Here is a 27,377-nt window from a genome sequence, read left to right as displayed (position 1 = left end):
TATCCAAGTCTATGGTTATTTGCTCCCAGTTAACAATGTTATCTTTACTTGAAAATATATGTTCCACTTGTCCATATGTACAAAGATTAGTGGTAGAATTTGGATTTCCACTTGGATCTGTGGCTTCTAATCAATACCGGGACTGAATTTTGGGGAAGTGGTATGGTTAAATACATTCCGATAGAATTATTTAAAATTCAGATTTGAAAAAAATCTGAAAGGAGGAACTGTAAAATGGAATCTATTGAAATTTTTTTTATCAAAGAATATTGTGGAATGCTGAAGTAAAATACGAAAACGAGAAAAGCAAAACACTGGGACAGAAATATTGGTGAAATAAAATCTATGGAATAGAAGAGTTGAAAAGAATATGTACAGTAGGTGGACTCTTTATGAACTGAAGGAAATATAACTGAGGGCTGTATTGTTATAAACATATATAAATGTGTACTCTGGTAAGTAAATCCCATTAGGGTGAATAATAATAATTATAACTAGATGAATTACATCTATTCATATCTTTCTGACACTTGTGAATATTCGCCCAGAAACAGACATGATTGACCAGATAGCGTCATCACCAACTGTAGATAGGGTTCCAATATGACTCCCGTCATAAATGTACAGGTAGTCCTCAACTTACAACAGTTCATTTAGTGACTATTCGATGTTACAATGGCACTGAAAAAAGTGATTTATGACCATTTTTCACACTTATGACCATTGCAGCATCCCCATGGTCACGATTTACATTCAGATGCGTGGCAACTGACTCACATTTATGACGATTGCAGTGTCTGGGTCATGTGATTCCCCTTTTGCGACCTTCTGACAAGCAAAGTCAATGGGGAAGCCAGACTTGCTTAACAACCGTGTTACTAACTTAGCCCACTGCAGTGATTCACTTAACAAATGTGGCAAGGAAAGTCGTAAAATGGGACAGAGCTCACTTAATGAATTTCTCACTTAGCTACCATAAATTTTGGGCTCCCTTGTGGTTGCAAGTTGAGGACTACCTGTACTTGAAACTGTGTCATGCTTCATCATCCAGGAAATCTTTTTCAATTTCTGGAACTATAAATGGTGGTGTTTGTTTTGGAAGATGGACTTTGCTCATTTCTTTTTAAATGGATTTCATCACTTGGAAACCTGACGCCAGGGATTTTAGAACTGCTAAATGGCAATCTCATATTCCAACATTTAGCATCCATTTTAAATCGCAGAGACGTTTTCATAATGTGAAAGTACAGTACTGCTCAGGATGGACCTCTTCCCCCCCCCACAAAAAAGCTAAAGGCTTTGTTCTGATAGTCTTTGGAGATTCTCAGTCATCCAGGTCATAGTTGTCCCAAAGATGCTTTTTCAGGAGGCAACTGGACTACCTTATTTTTTATTTTTTTGGATGCAAATGACCAGCTGTAGGCAAGGAATATAATAAATCCTTCCATTCCCCACCATCCAGTCAGAGCTGAAGAAGCTTCTTGGATGAGAAGTGAAACCTCTTCAAAGAAAGAAAAAAAAGAACAAGAAAGTCAATCCAGTCCAGTTGCCTCCTGAAAAAGTCATCCTTGGGGCTTTGTTCTGATGACTTCACTTCTGACAGATGGTTGTATTTCATTTCGTTCAGACGTCCTGACACCGAACATCTGCCTGGAGTTTGCAGGCTGTACTTTGGGGACGCAACACCTCGGAATAAGGCAATGGCAACACTGCCGAGAAACTCTTAAGCGAGAGTCTTCAAACTTGGCAAGGTTAAGACTTGTGGACTTCAACTCCCAGAATTCCTAAGCTAGTATGACTGGAGAAGGAATCCTGGGAGTTGAAGTCCACAAGTCTTAAAGTTGGCATGGTTGCAGGGCCTTGCTCTAAAGCATCTTAACTTATTGTAATTGATTTGCTTCCTGCCGGAGGCTAGTCTTGTAAGAGATGTGCTGAAAACTCTGGGCAATACGCCGTTTCGCCATAGCTTTTGCAAAAAGGAAAAACAAAAACAAAAACAAAACCCAGCCCGCAACTCCGGGCGTTGTACTGATCGGCCCGTGTCACGTGTGTTGCTCTCCTGCAGTTGTTGAACACCCGGGTTAGCTCAAGATTAGAACGATCGCTTGACAGCAGTTTTATTTTTCTTGCTGTGCAGCTCCCCTGCAATTGTTCCTGCACCAGAGAGTAAGTAGCCACGTTTAATGGAGATTCCTGAGGTTTGGCATTCATGACTCACTCATGCATTTGCATTTGAGGCATATTATATAGTACGGCAAAGGACAAGGGTAAAGCTTTCAGGTTGCATATATTATTGCACTGTATCCCCGAGTAAGTATATTTTTATAGATGAGGAAATTTTGAGGCAATGCATACCTGCAGCTATAAATCAGCTATTATTAAAAACAAATGTCTGGAGATTTTCAGTCATCCAGGTCATGGTTGTCCCAAGGGTGCTTTTTCAAGAGGCAACAGGACTTGCTGGGTCCTTTCTTTCTCTCTCTCTCTCTCTCTCTGTGTCTGTCTCCTTCCTTCCTTCCTTCCTTTCTTTTCCTTCCTTCCTCTCTTTCTTTCCTTCCTTATAATAAGGCAGAGTATAAATAAATAAAATAACATGATCCCTGGTTATATTTTCTTGAGTTATGTAGCCCCTTTTCTCAGATTACCTATACATAGAACAGGATAGCTGATTACTTACCATAGAGATTGTATGAGAAGCACAATAGTTGCATGTTTTGTACATTGATGAAGTCTGGAATGAATATGTTTTTTCCCCCTATTTGTATTCATCCTCCCTCCCTGAGGTACAGAAATGAATTCAAGGTAACCTAATCAAGCAATTCAGGCTGAGAATCTTGTTTTCTTTTCATCTGTTTCTTATTCAGTTCCTCTTCTATTGTACCTGTTTTGTATCTTACTCAGCCCAAAGGTTAGGAAAAATAATTGTCTAAAAGAATATAATTCCAATGTTTTGTATTTAATCAAGCATATAGGTAAATCATATCACAAACAACCCTACATAAGTTACTTGATTTATCCTACTTTTTCTTCATGCAAAGTTTATTTCTCTCCACAGACACCATGTACAATATGGCAAAATGCTAATCCAAGCTGACTTTTTTTCCCCAGAATAGTTAGTGAATCTAAGATTGTCCAAAGACTTTACTCTCAAGTAGGGAAGTGACAAGCAAAAACATACAGGATGTCTTTTAAATATCCATCTTAAAGCATGGAAGCATTTCTTTTAAAAAAGGCAATTTTTAAAAGGTTTTCTATATGCTATAGACAATTAAAAGGCAGAGCAGTAATTTAAGTAATCTTACTGCAAAGGTAAATTTTCAGGCAATAATTGTAAGAGGTAAGAGGATGAGAGATGATGTAATTTAGCTCTCAAGATTTCCATTAATTAAAGCATGTCTAACTTGAGCATTAGTTCAGAAGGATTTAGTCTCTGATCACCATCAATATGATCCAGCTTAAAAGTTGTGTTATGTTCCAGGATGGGATTGGACTGGATTGGCTTCGGCTATGCAGCTTTAGTAGCTTCTGGTGGAATAATTGGCTATGCAAAAGCAGGTAAGAGTCTCCTTGTTCATAGTGTTCTTAAAATGGAAAGTTGTCAAGTAAGAAGTATGTTCCCCAACATACATTTTTCAGCCTCCATTCTGATAATAAAGCTGCCGTTGTTCTTATGATAAGATGTTGTTAAACTGTTGCAGGGAATAGATTCCTCCTATTTGAGGTACTGGTTTGGAGTGATAATCTCACAAACCAGCCTCTGCTGCTACATACTGATATCTTATTGTAACGCCCAATTTGTATGGTACAAATGACATTGTTTTTGTCTTTATTCATTTATTGTTTTATTTGCATTTTGATCTACTGAAGAGTTAAAAGCAACCCAAAAGTTCTCTGGATAAATAGGGCTGAGGACATGCGCTACAATTTATTGCTTTAATTAGTGTTTGAAAGATCCATACCCTGTCTATGATTCTTGAAGCTAAAAAATAGATATTTTTTCATCAATTAATGGCACACTTTCAATTTCAAAACTGACCTATGAAGTATGACTGATGGTTTCTTGAAAATCAGTGAAGCTAATATATTTCAATTTTAATTTTGAAAGAGGAAAAATATGCTTTTTAATTGAAGTTTCTCCCTTTCCTGGAGTGCTTTTGAAGGGAATGTTTTTGCCAGGTCTTTACACTGACCTAATAGAAGATTCTATGAAGATAACAACTTTGATTTATGTATTCTTGGAAGAAAACTATATGTTTTCCTGTCACTAGCACAAGAGCATCTTTAATAAATGATTATTAATCACGATATAAGTAATAAATAATAGGGGACTGTGAATATCACTGTGAAAATCAGAGTATTACAACAAAAATTCCCTTAGCCTATCTTCTTTTCTTAATTTATCTGTATAAATTCCATCTGCATCCAAAACCTGCTAGTGTAAATTTGCGGTCTGGTAAGACTTTTTCATATTATATACAGTCTACCATCTCACTGGCAGACTGCTAATTGCTCATCCTAGCCTTTGAGGATAAGTATGAATTGTCAAATTCTGTTTTGTTGTTCTTGTCATTCATCTGAACTCCATTGTGAGTTAGAGATCCTATGGCTAGAAATAAAAGCAATGATATCAGCCATGCATTTAATACTACTGCTTGGACAACTTTAACGAGACTTTTGAGTCCTAATACTGACATGTATTTCTAGAGCCTTTTGAAGTGTATTCATAATTACCAGCAATCCTCATTTACTACCAGTTGCTTGGTAGTTAAAATATCAAAGTTAAAATGGAGCCTCCCAAAAGGGACTTCGTTCTGGAGTTCTGACAGCCCCACACAGACATACAACCTGTGGTCATGTTATTGTATTTTTGTGTTTTGTTTCACATTTATGACCTTTTGTATTGTCCCATGATCATATGAGCATGATTTTGCATGTTTTGTGCTGGTTTCTGGCATTTACTTCCAGTTTCTACCAAAAAACAGCCATTGAATAAAATGGATTTGCTTAACGACTATAGTGTTCACTTAACAACCATAACATTCACTTAACAATTATACTGTTTGCTTAATGACCATTGCAAAAAGATAATAAATTGGTGAGCCACTTACTGACTGCTACAACTTACAACCATAATTCCAGGCTCAATTATGGTTGTAAGTCGAGACTACCTGTATGATATCAGTCTTTTTGCAACTTCATAATAATCTTGTAAAGATGAAAGAGAAATGGCTCCATAAAAGGAAATCATAAGGTCTTTTAGTAGAGCTCATGATGCTTCGGTTCCAAATAGATTTAACCTATAAATAGAACAGGAAACATTAGCAATCAATATTGAAAGCCCCTGCAAATTTGATTTAATAGGACTGTTCAATGACAATTCAAAAACATTAATATTTTTTAAGGTCAACTCTCCATATATAAACTCCTAACAGAACTAAAAATAGTCTCCTCAGCCATTTTCATAGAATAACACAGGATAATCCTCTTCGAAAGTAATGCTCTCCAAAGATTTATTGTAATGACATCAAGGTCAATGTGAAGTTTTATGAAGAGAATGCTGCATTAGAGGAAAGCAAAAATACACTTTAAACTGATTCCCATTTGCTTTGTTTAGGCAAGCAATTAATATTCTAGATAAGTTTGTGAGAGCCAGCTTGACGTAGTGATTAAGGCACCAGGCTAGAAATTGGGAGTTCTAGTTCCATGGTAGGCACAAAGCCAGTTGGGTGAACCTGGGCCAGTCATTCTCTCTCATCCCTGGGAAGCAGCCAGTGACAAACCACTTCCAAAAATCTTGCCAAGAAAATTACAGCAACTAGTCCAGGCAGCTGCCAGGGGTCAAGACACTTCGAAGGTGCACACACAAAAATATAAGACCGTACTCTTTATATTTGTCATTAGTTTCATTAGTTTTATTACCAACATTCAGGAAGGGGCTTTATTTCTCTTTCTTCAACTATATATCAGCCATTCTTCCTTCTACTCCATTTTATTTTTCTCCATGCGATCCTCCTTTCCTTTTCTCCCTCCATTTATAATTCTTTGGTTTCCAATATCTTTTAAAATATGGGGTAAATGATGCCTCCTGATTGGTGGTACTTAATCCTTCCTGTTTAATAGATTTTACAAGGAAACTAACACCACAATGAAGCCTAAAAAAAAATCCCAACCAAAGGTTATAACAACAACCAAATACTACTGCCTGTCCAATATCTATTTCTCCTTAATACCACTTTGTAATGCCTTGGTAAGGCCACACTTGGAATACGGCATCCAGTTTTGGTCACCACGATGTAAAAATGATGTTGAGACTCTGGAAAGAGTGCAGAGAAGAGCAACAAAGATGATTAGGGGACTGGAGGCTAAAACATATAAAGAACAGTTGCTGGAATGCCTAGTTTAATGACAAGAAGGACTGGGGTGACATGATAGCAATGCTCCAATATGTCAGAGGCTGCCACAAAGAAGAGAGAGTAAAGCTATTCTCCAAAGCTCCTGAAGGCAGGACAAGATGCAATGGCTGGAAACTAATCAAGGAGAGAAGCAACTTAGAACTAAGGAGACATTTTCTGATGGTTAGAACAATTAGTCTGTGGAACAAGTTGCTTCCATAAATTTTAAATGCTCTAACACTGGAAGTTTTAAAGAAGAGATTGGATAGGTGTTCTATATTAACATCCTTGAAACCCTGCGTTCTGATTGGTCCACACGGACCGCAACTTGATTGGCTAATTAAACTCCTGTGATTGGTGCGCTAAGAGTCTACCGCGATTGGCCGAGCCGATCGTGGGAGATTCAAAGCGCTGCCATTGGCCGCTGAGCCGCTGGCCAGCTGAATAAAGCCAAGCGGCTCGCAGGTCTTGAATTGTTCTGTATATTCAATAAAGAGCTGAATGTGCACTTTGAGTCTTGCTCTCAATGCGACCCGATCTACCCAGGACCGATCTACCAGACTTAACAATAACCATTTGTCTGAAATGGTATAGAGTTTCCTGCCTAAGCAGAGGGTTGGACTAGAAGACCTCCAAGGTCCCTTCCAACTCTGTTATTCTATTCTATTCTTAACACAGTTCATTTTGTTTATTCAAGGTAGCGTCCCATCTTTAGCTGCTGGTCTTCTTTTCGGTGGGATAGCTGGACTTGGAGCATACCAACTGTCTCAAGACCCAAAGAACATTTGGCTTTCTCTGAGTAAGTCTACCTTGAACAAATAGATATGTAAGACACATAAATATAATTATTGCAAGCCTTCGATTTCAGTGTGTTTAATACCATGTGTTCATAAGAGTACAGCTGATTTTGCTCAATAGCAGCAAAATCCTCCAATAGGATTCCTTCCACAGGAAATTGCAAAAATCGTATGCATTTTTTAAAATAAGGGCACTAATTTGCAGTAAATTAGGGCAGATATAAAAAAATGGTACAAGATACTATTTTGGAAACCATTTGATGGATGAAAAATCACCTTGCCAAAAGTATGTAAAGGCGCTAATAGATTTAATTCAAAATTCAAACCCATTATGTTAACCACTAATCCCTATGAGTGATCTCATTCCCCCAAGAAATAGAAGTTAAATAGAAAGAAATTGGAGTGTATTATTCAGATTTATTGGGATGGTTTGGTTTGCTTAAAAAAGAAGCTGCTTGGATGAGAAGTGAAACAATTTCAAGAAAAAACAAAATCCAGTTGCTTTTTGAAAAAACACCTCTGGGAGGTTTGCTCAATTTACCATTGTAAGCCAAAAAATACAAAAAGTGGGAAAAATACATCTTTGAAATAAAACATAATTTAAAAAACCAGATTAAAAAAGAGGACTGTTGGGATATGTCTGAGGTGAAAGTGCAAGTATTCTTCTTATAAAGAGTTCAGTTGAGAATGTTGCAATGTAGGGAGTGCATCTTTTGACTCTGAGAAGTTTTAAAGATAAGATACTAAGTGAACATCATTTTCAGGTACAAGAAACACACATGAGATAATAATGCATCACACGTATTCTTTTTTTTAATCTGTAATTTTTTTTTATTAGTTGCTTCTGGAACCTTAGCTGGCATTATGGGAATGAGATTCTACAACTCAGGGAAATTCATGCCTGCAGGATTGATTGCTGGGGCAAGGTACTAAGCTGCACACTTTTCTGTTCTCACTGTTGCATTAAGGGTATGATCTTGCATTAACTTTTGAGGGAGTTTTATTAAAAGTACTGAGATTTATGTCTAAGGGTCAACAAATAGCACCATGCTACAACTGTGTTTTTCAGAAATTGACAATGAGTAACTATTAAATTTTAAAAGTTTTAGATTAAATAGCATGTTGATCAAATAGGACCAAAATGACATTGAGCGGTCCCATAATTTTGGAAACTGGGACTGAACTATAGTACTTGTATATCCAAAATGTTTCTTTTCCTCTTTCTTCCACCTACTCTGATCACAAGTATGAACATTATTTTCATGTTTGGCCATGAAATGGATATGTCAGCATGTGATCAGAAATAGGAGAAGGAAGTGAAACAGAAACTAAGTTAAGGCTTAAGTTAGCTTTCAATTAGCTTTCAATTAGCACTGTTAATACCATTCGTGTGATTCCCATGTATTTAATAATTTGTTCCCCTCTGTCACATTAAAAATGACAATTTAGTAGTAATGGAAAATCTCTTGGGGACAAATTTAGCCTCGAAAGTTATACAGCCCCAAGTTATAGTCTGCCTCCCTTTTTCCAACCAACTGCCTTACTTTAAGCCACGGATGTCAAACTTGTGTATCCGGTTGCCGTCACGTGACATTTCACAATGCTCTCCCCATTTCCGGAGCTGGGGTGGGTGTGGCTTGAGCATGACACATCCGGCCCACAGGCCGCCAGTTTGACACCCCTGCTCTAAGCACTGTTTCTCAATTTTGACAACCTTGGCAATATGCTGGCTGGGGAATTCTGGGAGTTGAAGTCCACACATCTTAAAGTTACCAACATTGAGAAACACTGCTCTAGAGGAAAGTGACCACAATGAATGCATGTCAGTATCTCTATCAAGAACATTTCTTGTTTGCATCTGCAGCAAGCTACAGTGACACCAAAACTATGTCTTCTTGCAGTACCGTCATTATGTGTTCCTACCTGATGTCTGGTTGCAATGTGGAATTTCCATGATTTTATTTATTTACTTAATTTTTACTAATAATTCACAGTGGTAAACATACCCACCATGCCTTCATCCTCCTATGTTCCTTGCAACAGCAACCCTGTGAGGTGGGTTGGGCTGAGAGAGAGGGTGACTTGTCCAAGGTCATCCAGCTTCCTTTTATGATTAAAGCAGGGCTAGAACTCCCAGTCTCCCAGTTTATAGCCTGGTACCTTACCTTAACCACTAGACAAGGTTTTCTCCCGCCAATGTATTTGCTTTCCCCTCTTTGTCTCTAATTAAACCCATGTTTGAGATAGGGCATTAATGTAGAAAATATTCCCTTTTCTTTTATTTCTCATAAACTGTGTATTTTTTCTTTCAAGTTTGGTGATGGTTGGAAGACTTGGGCTGAAGATGTATGACAAACCACATAACGGATAACAGGGCGCTCTCTGTGGCTAAGAAGAAAGATCACACATCAGCTCAAATATGCCATGCTAAACTCAGCAAAGCACACATCCTAATTCTTAAGTAACCAAATTAAAAGCAAATGTGTTTGTGAATATAGACACTCTTTTTTTACACAAGCATTTCTTTCTTCATTCCAGTAGGAACTATTGATTAGTAAGGCAACTTTGTCGTATTCCTCAAAGTGGTAACAAGAGAAGTAGCTAGAAAAAGACAAAGAACTAGGTTGGCTGAGCTAAGAGAGAGAGAAAATAGGGTCAGCCAATATTGATTTCTACTCCTGTGTCTTTTATAAAGAGTTGTGTGAGCAGGGTGCGGGCACTATTTGCTGGCGTCACATTATCTCACCCAACTAAGGGAGCAAAATCACTTGCATAAACATTTCCACTGTTTCCCTTGCCCTTGCCTGCGGTGCTCCAGATGCTTAGGTCTCTGCAGTTGCCTTAATCCAGTTTACTGTGACCTGGTGTTGATCTGATTTATAGGAAATACACCATTTCATCATTCTCAACCAAGATGGTCAATTGCTGCGAATGAAGGAGTTTCAAGATCCATATGCAGGGATATATCAGGATGAAGGAACAATAGATTGAATTTTGAGCTCTTGGTTTATCCCTGAAGAAAGAGAGATCATCTTCCCCCTGTCTAAAATGCTCCTAAAATAAATTGTGTTTTGTGAAGTGAGTCTCTATGAAACATTGTACTCTTGTCTTTTTTCTTAAGCAGTTGTTTATCAACCGTTTACAAGAAGCGGTTGAAATGCAATCTTTAATCATGAATCTGTGCCTTGTTAAAACCACTGAATTTGTTCTTATCTATGAGTTGTTCATGATATTAAAATCTTCCTAAATTACACTAAAGCTTCTACCATGATTTCTTTCAAGAAAGTTTCCAACGTGGTCTAGAAATTGTAGGAGTTTGCTGTAACATGTACAAATACTTTGCACTCTGTAAGATCAAAACAATTTCAGATTGATCTTCTTCCACAGAATGCTTCAGAAATCCTGCAACCCAAGAAAAGAGAATTTGTGTCAGCTCAGAATAGGCTCAGGTAGTCCTTGGTTTACAGCAGTTCGTTTAGTGACCATTAGAAATTACAGCAGTACTTTAAAAAAATGACATGACTGTTTTTCACTCTTGTGACCATTGCAGCCATTCCCCATGGTCATGATCAAAATTCTGAAGCTTGGCAACTGACTCATATCTATCACCATTGCAGTATCCTAGGGTCATGTTATCACGTTTTATGACCTGACAAGCAAATTCAATGGAGAACCCAAATTCATTTAGCAACTGTATTACTAACTTAAAAACTGCAGTGATTCCAGAAGTGGTATTCAGGAGGTTCTGTCCAGTTCTGGAGAACAGATAGCGGAAATTTTGAGTAGTTCGGAGAACCAGCAAATACCACCTCTGACAGACCAGGCCCCCATCTATTCTCTGCCTCTTGAGTCCCAGCTGATTGGCTGGGTCTTCTTTGGTTGCCCTGCACAGGAGAACGGAGCTGGAAAGCAGGTTACTGGGGTTGGGAGGGAGTGGGATTTTGCAGTAGCCTTCCCCCAGCAGCAGGGAGGGACTGGAGATTTTGCAGTATCCTTCCCCTGCCATGCCCACCAAGCCATGCCCACCAAGCTACATCCACAGAACCGGTAATAAAAAAAAATTAATCTCACTACTGAGTGATTCATTTAACAACTCTATCAAGAAAGGTCATAAAATGAGAAAACTCATTTAACAACTATCTTACTCAGCAACATAAACTTTGGGTTAAATTGTCATAAATTGAGGACTACCTGTATTATTTATAAACTTTTATTCATTAAACATGAAACTCTGTCAACTGAACATTTAAAAATGTACCACAAATATTGTTGAATGGCACTGACGGTTGATAATTATTGACTGGTACTGATGGTTGATACGAGTTGCTGCCATCCTAGGTGTCAATCAAGTATATTCTTAAAATGTATGTTGTTCCTAGTAGTGTAGTCTTGCAGCTCTGCGGGAGCTACAGCAGGAAGCTACTACTTCTTGATGTATTTTGCAAAATTCTTGAACATGGTACCAAGTGCTCCGATTACAATGGGTATCACTCTTACATGTTTCATCCATAATCGCATACTTTCGATGGCCAGGTTATTGTTGTTATTATATTCATTTGTCACCCATTTTGTGGTTTGAAGAAACTCAGACTATATTACAGTGAGCCAGAGCATGTTATCTGCCCTCCAGATATTTCAGATTAAGGTCTCATAACTTTCCCTTTACATGACTAATGCATCTAAAAGCAGTCACTTTGGAAATGCTAATACAGAGGTGGTTACAACTTCTTAACTTTATCCTTGACTAAGTGAAGACATGGAATGTATTGTATTCTGAACTAGACTTTCAATTTGAGGCATGAGTGGATTATAGTGCGATTCCCCTCAAAAGCCATGGCTGCATTTCGCAACAAGATGAATTGAAAGCATTCAAGCATTATCCTAAAGAAACAAAAATGCTAACTTTAAGTTGCAGGGTGTCCACAGCACTGCTTCATAAACAAGTTGTGTAGGAACAATGAACCTATCAAAGTAAGAATACTTTTTAAAGGTATTATTATTGCTGTGTTGAATATTTAGAGGACAAGATTTTTGATTGAAAGGCTACCACACAAAGTGGTTAATTCTCAGAAGAGTCACCACTCCTAATTGCCTCTCCACTATGACTCTGGCTACATTTTAGTTACAGGAAGCAGGATTGAGCACAGGTTTGCTTACCTCAAGGGTTCCAGATAATGCATACAGACATTAACACAAGTCACTTTTATTAGCATGGTTTGATGTTAATTAAATAATTGACTTCAGCTACACTGTTACATTGTAAGCAATTTCATATCTCGCTATTTGACTGTCTCACTGTCCCCATTTATCTGTATTTACTTCCCTCCTTGTTTATGTTCATACTTATACTTATCTTGTACATGTTTGACAAATAAATAAATAAATATTTGTTTCCCCTTTTCACTGATAGTTAGACTGAACAAACAATGCAAATTGGGAATTAGTCCTCTGGTCAGAATCCCTGGATCAGATGAGATAGATCCTCTTTAAGATGCCAGCTGGTTTCATACAGTCTTGAATAATGTCATGAAATCATCCTAGAAACCTGTAAGAACTAAAAACGTTAAGCAGATTAAAACTTGTGGAATGCAAACAGCAACCTCCAAAATATTCCAGTGGGTCCTCTTAAATCAAATCTGCATGGAGACTACCAAAAGTATATGCATCTAATAACTAATAAGAATATGCACCTGAAACTAATTGTCTGCATGCTGCTGGGATGACTTATGGATCAGGTATGACAAAGGAGAAGTTAAACGAATAAGAATTTAAAAATGTGGGGTTGAAATTATGTGTTTATGAACTAGAATAGAGGGGAGGAGAAATCCAGAGGTTGAGAGTCAGAGTGATATAGATGATAAAGTGTTGAATTAGGAACAGGAAACCAAGATGGTTTAACATAATTCTAGGTCGACCTTTGCTTTTTAATTATTTTTATATTGGATTTTTATCTTTTTAAGCCCCCACACGGAGTCACTGAGAGTGAGTTGGGCAGCCACACAGTTCATGACCACAACTGGAACCAGAATTTCTGTTATTAAGGGAGTCATGCTCAATTTTATGACCTTTTTGCCATGCTCATTAAGCAAATCATTGCAGTTGTTAAGTGAATCAGCATTAAGCAAGTTTAGCTTTCCACATTGACTTTGCTTGCCAGAATCTGGCTAAGAAGATTGCAGATGTTCAGGTATTCACATGATCCTGGGATACATGCCAGTTGCCAATCATCCAAATTTTGATCATGCAACCATAGGGATGCTGCGTTGGTTGGAAGTGTTGGAAGTCACTTTTTTCAGGGCCATTGTAACTTTGAACGATCATTAAATCATTGTAAAACAAGGGTTATCTGTATAAATTTTCTTAAATAAATAAATAGCTTAGCCACATGGAAGCTGAACCATCTTTAGACCAAACACTCTCATTCAACCAAGTTATCTTACAGGAGAAGAATTGGAGAAGGGAGTTTTATGTACTGTATGCTTTTGGAGAAAAAACAGCATGATGGGTTTAACTGCTTGACTGCTTGACTAGGTTAGTTAATCCATTTTGGTTTTTCATAATACTTTACTACATCTTACAGTATCCACAAGATTCAAGGTTCATTCAAAATGATGAAAGTTTTTGTGTTGTCATGAGACATGTTCTATTCCTTTCAACTGTGTGTACAATGTCACTATGAACTTGCAAAAAGCAGCATAGCTGGCATTGCAACCGTGCAATGCTGCTTTCATCATTTAATGCCTCTAAATTGTACACCCACTTGTGACAACCAGATCTTCGTGTTAAGATCTCTATGGTTAGATTGACAGGGTAACTCAGGGAAAAGTAAATCCAGTGCTTAATTTGCTCTTCTCAACATGACACCTTTGCTGTTCTTACCATCTGTAAGAGCAACTGCTGAGCAATGCCTTGACATCTTATGAACTGCAGACAGCTAAAATAAACTGCTTGCAAAAATATCTTCAGCCGCTTAATTTTTTTAGCAAAACATTGCATGTCTTCTCTCCAAGAAATCATAGTATATAGAACATACTGATCTGTCAACATTCTAAGCCTGAATTTCTGGATTAATTTCATTTAAAAAAGGACAGAGAACTTGGATTACAAAGTAATTTTAACAGAAGCAAGAAATCTTGATGTGCGTTTGTCTGTGTGTAGAGAAGAGATAAGTACAAGTGGAGTAGGCTTATACTCTTCCTAGGTATGCAGCCAGGAAAAAATGACGAAAATATTTCTTCAAAATCTTATAAGGAATCTTATAAGAAAAAGTTATCTTGATGGTACACAGTATCAGAATTGGGGGATTGCAGGAAGGATCAAAAAGTTAAGAGGTGATGACCATGATGACACAATCAAAGCCCTGCCCCTTTCTTACAGGTGTTCTCCCTGATCAGAGCTGTGGAATGTGCCAGTTTCATTGGTCCCTTCATCCTGGCCCATTATAGCTTGATCAATGCTTTCTATATTCCAGTTTATTAATATTTAGCGCAAAGACTGATAAAGGTGAGAGAAAGAATGTTCTGTGTCTGTATACAAACACAGCCATTAGAAGCCAAACTAACGCCATGCCGTTCTATTATAGCGATGCATTCAAGCATTATAAGCCAGCCTAGTAAAGCCACATCTATCTTGCATTGAATATTGGAAGAATATTCTACATTCAGAACTATTTTTGTTTTATAGGTATCAAAAAATTTACAGCAATAGAACAATGGAGGTTGCTTCCATTCTAGTGTTTGAACCACATAGACATGTGACACAGCAAGGTAGAAGAGAAAAACTATTTCTCCTTGCTTTCAAACGTGACTTACTCTAGTTTCAAGTTTTCCTCCTTTTTGGGGGGGTTTATGATTTCAGTGAAAGTTACTTTGTTTTCATTCTAGTATAAGACAACTTCTTCAATGAATATGATCTACTCCTGAGATCAGTTTGCATCTTAAATCCTAAGGACAAATCCAGATTTTCCTTTCTCTTCTGTTTCTGAAAATTATCTTGCCCAATTAAAAGATTTGCATGCTATTTTGTAACACTTGGGTTGGCCTATTAAAGGCACTGGTTAAATATAGGATATTTTTTTAAAAAAATATTCAAGTCAAAGTTTATTCCTAGTTATTTCATGGAGATATTCAGTCGGTTCCATTCCAATAATATGGAAATGATTGTCACTGTTTTCTTCAATAAGCGTATGTATGTATGCATGCATGTATGTACCTACATACTAACATATGCACACCCACCCACCCCCCACCCCCAACACACAAATTGCCTTAAGAATTGCTGGAAGAATTAGTCCCACCCAAAGACTAATAAGGCCTGACACTGTTTGGCTTTAAAATCTAATTGAAATGCTGCCACCTGCTGTGAGATAAGTAGTAAAACATATTATTATTGGATTTATGCACTAGCAGGAGCTTCTGATTCCTTTGCCCCAGGAGATTTTAGGAAGTTGTATCGTCTTGTTGGAAGTTAAAACCCACCCCTCTCCTAGGAAAATGAAATATTTTAGGATATACTAAAAAAAAGGCAGAATATTTCCCCTAAAAGAGAAGTAAAAACTCAGAGAGGCAGAAACTCAGCCCCCTCCCGCCCCCCCGCCCCCCATTTTGTTAATGGGCCACTAAGGCCTAAGGCAGTCTATTCTACATAACAAAGTTCTGTCTCCTTCAGCAAGAGTCAACCAAGCCTGGGATTCCAAAGACAACCTATAGCGTTACCCCTGCATGGCCCCATGGGAATCTGACAACCAATCAGAACACAAGCTCAAATTCAAACCTAACAGAGGGCATAAAACCCAGGGACTCTCAGCCTTTCTTTCCATTTCTGCTCAGGAACCCATCCTGTCCACCATTAAACCATCTTTCGAAACAGCCTCTATGTTTCCAGTGTCTTTTTGTCCACTGGGAACTGAACCCAGAAGGATATTTCTTCCAACGTTCTTAAGAGTTGGAAAGAATCCTTTTGGACATTGAGGCAGTTCAGGGATGCAAATGTCATTGTCAAGAGGTAGCTGTCAAAACTCATTTAGAATGCAATCTACAAGTCTCATTTTGAACACAACACAACAAGAGAAAAGCCACCATTTCCAGGGGTAACTGGTTCCTCTACTGAACTCCTTAAACTGTTGAAAAGTTTTATTTTTATATTCAATCATAATCTGTTTTCCTATATTTTAAATCTCGACTTATATTTCAGGTCATGCATAAGAATCTTTGGAAGATTCTTTTTCTTAGTCTCATAACAGGTGTGAAAAAAATACAGATCTTCAGTGTATTTTCTGTAATGTTTTGGGATAAGATATAGCAATTGTATTTCTATAAAGATGTTCTTTAAATTCTTTTTTAAAATAACATTGATTGCTCCACTGTTGACATTCACTATATTTGAAATTTCATTTTTTTCTTTGAATTTATTCTGTGAAATGAGAACTAAATATGTAATGAAAAAAAGAATAGTTACCCTAAGAAGCCAAATCATATGTGCATGGAGACAGCAAGAAAGGGGAAGGGCAAAGAGCAAATCTACATGGGTTGTCCTGACTTGTCCCACCTGACTTATAAATCAATCCTTTTACTATTTTCCAATCACAGTTATTTGAAGGGGAAAAATAAAGTCACTAATGAGGAAATTAGAATTTATGATAAGCTCACATTTGCTAAATATATACCTTTAGATATCACAAGCCTAATAATGAGCTGGCATAAGTTTCTTTTTTCAGGACTCTGCAGGTATGGAGAACACTTATAATATGGTTCCTTTTTAGTGGAGGAATCATTTATTTCATAGCTTTTAGAAACGTGCCCTTTATAAGAAAAAGCAAGGTCATCGTGGGGTGTCTGTCACAGAATTGAGTTACAGCAGTTGTGAAATGAATAATGAGGTTTCCAAAAGGAATTATTTCCCATTTGTCTAAAACTGCAAACTGCCAGATCTCAACCTCTAATTCCTTTGTAGATGTAGAAAACAGTAGAGCTGGGGTGACTCAATAGGAAGATGTGTGTGGGAGAACCAGACAAGTCTGAATCACCAGTTTCTTTATCTCTGAATCACCGTTAGTGTCATGTAAAACCGCACTTGCATAAACCCGAACCTGCTGTTGAAAACCCAAGTTACGCCTTTGAAAACTGGTTTACACAAAATGCACCATTCCTTTGTACTAACAGATGATGACCTGTTTAGACAGGTAATTTGGGACATCAGTGAATTCCAAACATTTTCCACGGGTTTGACAAGCAAGCTCTAATTTCACAGTTCTAGTTCTTTCTTGCTTAATGGATGTTCTTGCCAACTACTACTTTAACTCTAGCTGCAGAAAAAAAGCAGAAATAAAATGCAATGACTTTATTATAGTAGGCAAATGTTGTCGAGAAAGGTGCCAGATGAATCACAAACATATCATACTTAGGTGGAAAGTGTGAAAAAAAAATGCAATGCACATATAGCAGATTTTTTTTATCTACTAAATAGAAAATATCTAATTACTGTCCATAATATTTTTATAAACTGCACATGAAACTGACTTCCCTTTAGAAAATTCCCTTTGAATTTCCTTTAATTTGCCCAATGTACAACATAATTAATTAATTCAATCAGAGGTCAATCCTTTAAGACAATCTCTAGGTATAATATTAACCTATTTGTAATCTCTTTACCTTCAACAGGCTAGATTAATGGTGTTGCATCTTTGATTTCTTAATTTCAATTCTTTCTGAAACAAAGCGTTTAAAATCCATGCTTGCTTATCAAACTTCCAGCTTGCATGTGAGAAGAAGTCATATTATATCAGTTGCCAAACCATCCTTATGGTTTTCCTTTGTTTTTTTCTAGTTCAGAAATAAGGAAAATAAATAAAAAGACAATATAATATTGGGCACGGTCCTAAAAATATGGCTAGATTAGTTTTGTTGCACATTTACAATTGGTTACTTCACGAATTATCTCCATTTTTTTTTTTTGGAATTTAATATCAAGCAATAACAACATAATACATATTTATTTATTAATGATATATACTAAAACTATTAATAATATAAAGAAAGATACTGAGGTGAATTGGTCAATTGTGATGGTTTTTATGTTCAGAGCATTGGAAACAGACACTGCTATTATTCATTAAATAAGTATGCAATATCTTTTTGAGGTTAAAAAATGGAAGTTCTTTCAAGTTTTTATATTAAGAGTTATGTTCCCCAGGAAAAATTATCTGGGATGTATGCAGAGTTCAATACTGCCAAAGATAGTCCTAAATAGGCCTATAATAAAACAGGATGGTTTCCCCCTCTGCTAACCTCTTTTTGCCTCTTTCTGTCATCCTCTTCTCACTTTCTCTGCCACTCAATTCATTTTTATTTTTACATCTTGTTAAAGAAAGCAGTTTTTCAAGTGGGCATGCCTTTTGGTAGTGAAAACAAAATGAGACAAAGCATTGTCGTGCACCATTTTTGCTGCTGTGACCGAAAAAATAAATTGTGTTTTATGTGGCCAATTGTTGGAGATTTTATCATTGCTATGAACATAAGAGCTTTTAAACTACTACTGGTAGGTGAGAAGTAGAGGAAGGGAGGTATTTTCACATGCTGCCCACATGTCTGTTTCTCATGAAGCCTGAAAATAAAATCAGTTTCTATATTTGAGACATGTGAAACTTTCTCTCCTTCCCCATCTTCCTCCCTCTCTTGGTATGCACACTGCTCAAAAAAATAAAGGGAACACTTAAACAACACAATGTAACTCCAAGTCAATCACACTTCTATGAAATCAAACTGTCCACTTAGGTAGCAACACTGACTGACAATCAATTTCACATGCTGTTGTGCAAATGGAATAGACAACAGGTGGAAAGCATAGGCAGTTAACAAGACATCCCCAATAAAGGAGTGGTTCTGCAGGTGGTGACCATAGACCAATTCTCAGTTCCTATGCTTTCTGGCTGATGGTTTGGTCACTTTTGAATGCTGGCGGTGCTTTCACTCTAGTGGTAGCATGAGACGGAGTCTACAACCCACACAAGTGGCTCAGGTAGTGCAGCTCATCCAGGATGGCACATCAATGCAATCTGTGGCAAGAAGGTTTGCTGTGTCTGTCAGCGTAGTGTCCAGAGCATGGAGGCGCTACCAGGAGACAGGCCAGTACATCAGGAGACATGGAGGAGGCCGTAGGAGGGAACAACACAGCATCAGGACTGCTACCTCCGCCTTTGTGCAAGGAGGGACAGGAGGAGCACTGCCAGAGCCCTGCAAAATGACCTCCAGTGGGCCACAAATGTGTATGTGGCTGCTCAAATGGTCAGAAACAGACTCCATGAGGGTGGTATGAGGGCCCGATGTCCACAGATGGGGGTTGTGCTTACAGCCCAACACCGTGCAGGATGTTTGGCATTTGCCAGAGAACACCAAGATTGGCAAATTCGCCACTGGCGCCCTGTGCTCTTCACAGATGAAAGCAGGTTCACACTGAGCACATGTGACAGACGTGACAGGGTCTGGAGATGCCGTGGAGAACGTTCTGCTGCCTGCAACATTCTCCAGCATGACCGGTTTGGCAGTGGGTCAGTAATGGTGTGGGGTGGCATTTCTTTAGGGGGCCGCACAGCCCTCCATGTGCTTGCCAGAGGTAGCCTGACTGCCATTAGGTACTGAGATGAGACCCTCAAGACCCCTTGTGAGACCATATGCTGGTGCGGTTGGCCCTGGGTTCCTCCTAATGCAACACAATGCTAGACTTCATGTGGCTGGAGTGTGTCAGCAGTTCCTGCAAGATGAAGGCATTGATGCTATGGACTGGCCCGCCCGTTCACCAGACCTGAATCCAATTGAGCACATCTGGGACATCATGTCTCGCTCCATCCACCAATGCCATGTTGCACCACAGACTATCCAGGAGTTGGGGGATGCTTTAGTCCAGGTGTGGGAGGAGATCCCTCAGGAGACCATCTGCCACCTCATCAGGAGCATGCCCAGGCATTGTAGGGAGGTCATACAGGCATGTGGAAGCCACACACACTACTGAGCCTCATTCTGACTTGTTTTAGGGACATTACATCAAAGTTGGATCAGCCTGTAGTGTTTTTTTCCACTTTAATTTTGAGTGTAACTCCAAATCCAGACCTCCATGGGTTGCTAAATTTGATTTCCATCGATAATTTTTGTGTGATTTTGTTGTCAGCACATTCAACTATGTTTTTAATAAGAATATTTCATTCATTCAGATCGAGGATGTCTTATTTTTGTGTTCCCTTTATTTTTTTGAGCAGTGTATGTATGTATGCATGTACGTTTATTTGTTTATTTATTTATTTAATTTCTATGCCGCCCATCTGCCCTACTAGGTGACTCTGGGCAACTTACAAATTATTTCTTAATACATCTCCCTTTCCCATTTAGCCAGGTACTGCAAAATGTTCAAATATATCTTAACTTCTGGGAAGAAAGAGGTTAGTAACAGAGTAAGAGAAATATTTATTGCTAGTGAAAATGTTCTTTCAGTACAATATGTATATGCAAAAAGCTGCAAAATTGGAAACATGGGGGCAGGGGGGTGGGGAGGAAAGGAAGTAGAGATAGACCAAGAAGCAAAAAAAGGGTTGAGATAGTTGATAAAGAGAGATCAGAAGAAGCCTTACATGTTTTGGTTGGATCAAATTAAAAAAAACAACCCTGCTGTACTGTATTGAATTATACACATTGATTTGAGTCTGTCAACCAAATACTCACAGGTCACTAATGCTAAAGTATTATTCCTCTATGCATTCATTTAAAAAAACGATTCTAACATTGGGAAAATAACTAAATTATTTTTTCACACAAAGAATATGGAGTTGGCAAAAATTTGTAGATTCTCATGGTGTGTGTGTGTACTTCCAAGTAAAAAAGTTGATTCTCAGTAAATGTCTGAAGAAGTTCCTGCAGTTTTCTTGGCAAGATTTCAGAAGTGGTTCACCACTGCTTGTTTCCTAGGGCAGAGAGACAGTGACTGGCCTAAGACCATTGGCTTTGGGCTTAAAGTGGGACTAAGAACTCATAGTCCCCAAGCTGATGCCTTAAGCTACTACAACTTTATAACATTTTATAAAGGCCACTCAATACCTTCTTGTAATTGAAAACGTGCATTAAGAGAGCCAAGGAAAGGTGTGCATGAGAAATACTTGATTTCAGGTCAGAGATCCGTTTTGGAAAAGGCCTGTAGATCCCAACTTTTCAGTCACTACACTCAAGACTCATTTCTGACTCCTTTCAACCTGACTTTTTGACATTGTCTACTACAGAAATGTTTTTTTTAAAAATTAATGGTTGTAGGGAAGAAAAAAAACAATTACGGCATAGCCCCGAAGTAGGGGCAGACTACAATGGAATTATTTGCAACCTAGGATTTTCCCAGCACAGAGTATAAGCAGAGAAAAACCTTGCGGACTTCAATTCCCAGAATTCCCCAGTCAACGGCTGGGGAATTCTGGGAGTTGGGAGTCCACAAGTCTTAAAGTTGCCAAGCTGGAGACCCCTGGAGTAAAGGGATGAACCATGTGCTGTAATAGCTCCGATTCCCGAAAGGGGCAAGGTCAGGAAGCTGCCTTGGAGGGGAGGGGGGGCAGGCTCCTGGCCTGTGCTCTTCAGCGGGAGCCCTCTGCCCTTCTCCCGTCCCTTCGACTGGTCAGGCCTCGGGGGGGGGGTCAGACGCTGCGGCGGGAGACAGCCAAGGCCAGGCCTCGCGGTGCTTGTTTACTCCTTAACGATCGATCTCCTTCGCCAGAGCCAGCTCAGCTCCGGGTAAGCCAGAGCCACCCTCCAGCCGGTCTGGGGGCCAATGACAGGTTGAGAGCTCAAGAGGGCGTTGCAGGAAAAATATCCAGTCGAGGTGACAGCCAAAACTCCTCCTATCCTCACAACGCTTTGGCGTGTATTGTGGGGAACATGGCAGATGGAGATTAGAAGCGGGGCGGCTGCTGGGGCTCTTCGGCTGCTCCGAGCTCCCGCGCCACTTGTTGGCTGCCCTTCGGTGCCCTTGCTTGGGGAGACGGCCGGGATGCCGTAGGGCATATCTGCAAGAAGATCTTCTGGCAAGCCTTTCGAAACCGAGCGATCGGGTTGATCTGGGTTGTTTCAAAACCGCCGGATTCCTTGAATGAGTGTGTGCGCAGCGCGGGGAGCTCAGGACCGTGCGCGCTTGGGATGATCCGGCCATGGAAGGGGAGCAGCGGCAGCGAGCCGGGCAGGTTAGCCGCTTGCTGATGAAGAGGCGCTGGACGCGGCAGGGGCCCGCGGCCGGGAGCAGAGCCAGCCACTGCTGCAGGGATCGGGTGCCGCTGGCTCCCTGCGGCCGCGGCAGCAGCAGCAGCAGCAGCAGCAGCAGCAGCAGCAGTTCCCAGGTGGGACCGGGCGCCCTTCGCGTAGCAACCCCGCATTGCTGGTGATCTTGCGGCTCCGCGCGAAAGGGCCGACGCGGAGGAAAGGAAGGCGCGTCGGGCATCCTGATCGCAGCGAGAAGGGAGGCGGAAGAGAGGGGGAAAAAAGGTGAGGGTGGAGGGAAGCAGGCAGAAACAGCAGCAGCAGCAGCGGCAGCAGCCACCATGCTGCCCGGGGTGGGCGTGTTCGGCACCAGCCTGACCGCCCGGGTCATCATCCCGCTTCTAAAGGACGAGGGCTTCGCGGTCAAGGCGCTCTGGGGCCGCACTCAGGAAGAGGCGGAAGAGCTGGCCAAGGAGATGAGCGTCCCCTTCTACACCAGCCGCATAGACGAGGTCCTGCTGCATCAGGATGTGGATTTGGTCTGCATCAACCTGCCGCCTCCCCTCACCAGACAGATCGCGGTGAAAACTCTGGGTGAGTCTCCGTGGAGAGCTTGGCGGGCAGATGGCTGGGCTTCTGAGGTGCTGATGGTGGGGAGGCCGTGGAAGAAGCAGCAGCGCCTTGAAACAGAGAAGGCCTGCTTGGAAGCCAAATCCCTGGCTGCCCTAGATGCCCTCTAGAGTGCCCTTTTATTAGGTGTTTAGCCTGCCTGGCTATTGGAAAGAAAAAAAGGGGGGTGGGGGGGAAAGGCTCTGCGCATCCTTAGGCTCCGTTTGTGTTACTGCTTAGGTGACAGGGCCTCTTGATAACAAGCCCTAAATCTGAATACTGCTCCGTATCAAATCCCAGATCGCTTAACCCGCGCTTCAAAAGTCCTTTCTTGCCTACAGGGGTGTAACTTTTGCAAGGATTGAAGTGTCAAGCAAAGAAGGCCTCTTCATATGTTTTAGAGGTGTTCTTATAAGCCTCAAAACAGGTTGCATTAGAAACTGTCAGAATGATGAAATAAGGGAATATTAAAAAATCTGCACATAATTCTTCTTCAAGGAAATTGACAGTCTGCCCACATTTTTTGGTATTCCTAGTGTTTTTCCTCCTGGCCAGGATGGCCTTTCCTCATTAATTTCTCATTTTCTGTGACTGAATTGTCATTTCTGTATCAAATCATTCTTTGGGAACTTTAGTGCTGTGAATTTGGTTAGCCCATTATACTCAAACAAATCTTAAACTTACTGATTGCCTAAATAAGTTAGTGTTTTTCAAACATCCTATAGACCAGGCCTGTTTATTGGCTGCATGTGGCCCTGGAAAGCTAGTAATGCAGTCCCAAAGATAATAAAAGTATATTAAAAAAGAGAAGTTTGTTACTTTTATACATTAACTATATTATATATTTTGTATGTGGCCCAAGACAATTCACCAATGTGTCCCAAACTACCATGCCATAGACCTTTCCATTGCTACACTTTTATTTTTGTCCAATATAAGAGACAATAGTCTTTAAAAAATTGATGGGCAACATAGTCATTGCATTTTGTTTCCCTCTATTGCTAATATTTATTTTAAATAAATCATTGTCATTTCCAGTGTAAATAGCTCGCTGTGGAAAGGACGTTGTATTGTGTAAAAAGAGCCAGTGTTGAATTTCTGTTTGAATTTATGAAAATTATTTTTCTATGGGAAAAGAATGTAGCTTTGTGTTAAAGCCATACTTTGACTGCAACAGATCCTACTTTCAGTATCTAGCATTTCCAGGTTATGATGGAGAAAATTACGTTGTAAAACCTTGGAGATCTGAAATTATTGACCAGCATTTCCCAAATAAAGTGTATTCCAGAAGTATTAGATTGTAATTCTCATCAGTTGGCTCCTCTTCATTGCCAGTGGTATTGGACTTTAAAAAAAATCTCAGCAAGAAAACAGCAGTATTTTCATATTGTCTGGGGATGTTGGGGTTGCAGTTTTACCTACCATACCTGGAAAACAGTCAGATTAGAGAAAGTTCTTTTAGACAAGAGTTAAGAATCATGATTTACTTTAGAATTTTTATAATTTCATAATTTTTCAAAAGTAAAAACTGTTTTTAATGATTCATAGAAATAAAATACCATGTAAATATTATACGAGAATAATCATGAAGAATTTGACCCACAATGATACTGACCCATAATAATTACTGGTAGTTTTTTATTCCTTCTTAGATTGCATCAATTTACATACAATAAAACCTTAATTTAACAGATCAAGGAAGAGGATGGGTGGGTCTGTTATTCCCAAATGTCTATTAAATCAGAAATCATGTCATTTATTATAATGTAGATCATTTGCATAATACAAATGAAGCAGATTGTTATTTTAGTCAATTTGCATTGTTTAGTAACTTTTCACTAGGCAAATGATATCTATTATGAATGATGTAAAATTATCATAAAATATTTAGTTGCAGTGGACTTGCTTGTTACTTCAGTGGCTGTCCAGGAAACACTTTGGTCTCTTGCATAAAAAGGGGTCCATTAAATTGAAGTATTGTTGTATTGTGTTTTCAAATAGGACGGCAGTATATGCAGATGTGACGGAATAGAGTTTTTCAGCAATGTTACATTTTTTAAAAAATTGCCAAACAAAGTTTTTTGGTTTTCCTGAATTGCACACCTGCTGCAGTTGCATTAGAAAGAAGTATCTTCACTTCTGTTTTTCAAACCAATCAGTTCAATGCAACAGCTGTTGCAGGTTAAAGGAGAGGAAGGTAAGATAGGAACCAAAATTGGTCCTCTGACATGTAGTCTGAAACAAAAAAAGAAAAGCAAAAGATATTTTACTACCTTCCAAATCCTCCTTTATAAAAGTGCCTAGAGTTTCATTTCTTTTGTTATTTTGCTGCCAGAGAGAAAGAACTGAAGTGGAAGCCCCATTTGTTAGGTTATCATTTCTCCTGCCCCTCTTTATAAAATCCTAGATTTTCCCCAAGCCGATACTATTTAGGTGTGTTAAGAAGGAACAGAGTGTGTAGCATATTGGGGATGATAGGAATTGTAGTCTAGTTTGTCCGAAAGATGCCGTTAGATGTTGAAGTGAGAAATGTCTGTCTCTTTTTTAAAGAAACAACTGATTGTTTCCATTGTTATTAGTGACTAATCAGGGATTTCTTGAAGTAAGCAAAACTGTCATAGAGATCACTGTGGTGATACTCAAAGGCATGCATATTTTATACCACACCAAGACATCTAATTTGACACAATTGACAATTGAAATATATATAGTCATGCAATTAAGACACATTATATACTGAATACTACTAAATATCAGTTTAGGTTTTGCTCCCTGGTAATACGATCAGTGTAACTTAAAATATAATAAATATAATATATTTTATATAAAAATTATATACACATTTTCATGTTTTGTGGTGGATGTTGATTAATATTATACTTGGCTTTTCTTTTCTAGTAAATGGTAAACAAATCTGGAATTACATGAATTTCTGAAAAATGTTGTGGATGGCTTCTTTTTCTATAATTGCTTTTAAAGTGAATTCATTCCTAAACAATATACTTTGTTCTTTTTTTAAAAAAAAGAAATATCAGTATGCATGACTTCCTTCCTCTCAAAATCTCATAAGTACTTTTTAATATTAACTATTAATTAGTTTCATTAAGCTTTCAAAAGTCTGCCATTTTATGTCTAAAATAGAATTTAGGAGCATACTTGAATGAAATATTTGCCCTTTGTAGCCTGGATCGCATTTATCCCGGAGGAAAAATTATTCATCTTTCTTATGCTTTGTTTTTTTTCTCGGAACTTCAGCCCTCGTGTATTTGGCTCCTGAGCAAATTATTCTTTTATTTTGTATATTTCCAAATTGCGTATATTATTCAAAGAGGAGCTTTTTTCATTTTTAATTGAAAAGAAAATACTGGTTCTAGAGTTTTTCTCCATTTTAAACAAACCATTTTGAATATTACCATAAAGAATAGACAATGAAGGAAACTTCCAGAGATAGTGTAGTGTCCATTATTCTAAGCAGAGCATGGTGGTAAAACCTATGTTATTATTACTTTTATTGTCGGAGTACGACATGTGTACAATGAGATTGGCTGAGCCTCCCTTCATGCGCCCCCTCCAACACAACTCACAGTGAGGACAGAAGTGCCTAACCCAGGCCCAATCTTATTACACTATGTGACCTTGTTGCACAATGCTCTGGCCCCGCAAGTCTGTGTTATTTTCCATTCAGAAGTCTTGACAGCCCACAGGTAGAAATTGTTCTTCAGCCTGTTGGTACCGCTGGCTATGCTTACCCGATGGTAGGAGAGTGAAGAAGTGTTGACTGGGATGGGAGTTGTTCCTGAGAATTTTCCTCACTCTTCTAAGGCAGCGAGCCCTAGAGAGGTCATCTAGTGGTATCAGGGAACAGCCCACAATGTTTTGTGTTGTGCTCACCACCCTCTGTAATGTCTTTCTATCCACGGCTGTCAAGCCAGCATATCACACCATAATGCAGTATGTGAGGACACTTTCTATCGTGTAAAAGGAGGTCATCAGCCGTTGTTCCGCTTTATTCTTTTGCAAGACCCTAAGGAAATGGAGTCTCTGTCGGGCCTTTCTAGCCACCTGGGTCGTGTTGATTTTTCAGGTAAGATCTTCGCTGAGGTAGACTCCCAGGAATTTAAAGGAGGAAACTCTCTTTAATATTCTTTGTTGAATATTCCAGATTGAATCCCTGCCATTTATAGAAAAATTCTGGACAAGACCTCTGAAATGATGTTTCTTATGTCATTGAAAATTTTTAAAAAGGAAGGCAAAAACCAATACAAACTAGTATAAAGTAAAGAAGAAGAAAGAATGAAAAAGAAAGCTAAAAGTATAAAAAGGAAAAAAGGAAAGAAAAATGGGAAAAAATAGAAAGTGAG

The 27,377-nt window shown here is 38.9% G+C and overlaps 2 protein-coding genes across 2 annotated transcripts in view; both read left to right on the top strand.

Moving 5' to 3' along the window:
* Nucleotides 1-1,151: 1,151 nt before the first annotated feature.
* On the top strand, nucleotides 1,152-10,437 carry LOC113435621 (transmembrane protein 14C-like). The gene is made up of 5 exons (XM_026699591.2): nucleotides 1,152-2,166; nucleotides 3,479-3,555; nucleotides 7,090-7,191; nucleotides 8,028-8,115; nucleotides 9,503-10,437. Exons 2-5 carry the CDS (start codon nucleotides 3,480-3,482, stop codon nucleotides 9,558-9,560), a joined length of 324 nt encoding a protein of 107 aa, XP_026555376.1. The 5' UTR covers nucleotides 1,152-2,166; nucleotide 3,479; the 3' UTR covers nucleotides 9,561-10,437.
* Nucleotides 10,438-22,063: 11,626 nt separating this feature from the next.
* Nucleotides 22,064-27,377, top strand: part of GFOD1 (Gfo/Idh/MocA-like oxidoreductase domain containing 1) — a 47,004-nt gene continuing 41,690 nt past the window's right edge. The window contains exon 1 of the mRNA XM_026699592.2: nucleotides 22,064-23,001. Coding sequence (XP_026555377.1) covers nucleotides 22,749-23,001 — 253 coding nt within the window. The 5' untranslated portion in view covers nucleotides 22,064-22,748. The remainder of the gene's footprint in view (nucleotides 23,002-27,377) is intronic.

This window comes from Pseudonaja textilis, chromosome 3 (assembly GCF_049901715.1).
Source record: "Pseudonaja textilis isolate UNSWEBS1 chromosome 3, rPseTex1.2, whole genome shotgun sequence".
NCBI classification, from domain to species: Eukaryota; Metazoa; Chordata; class Lepidosauria; order Squamata; family Elapidae; genus Pseudonaja; species Pseudonaja textilis.
Note: the sequence above shows the minus strand (reverse complement) of the source record. Positions and strands in the feature narration are given on the sequence as shown.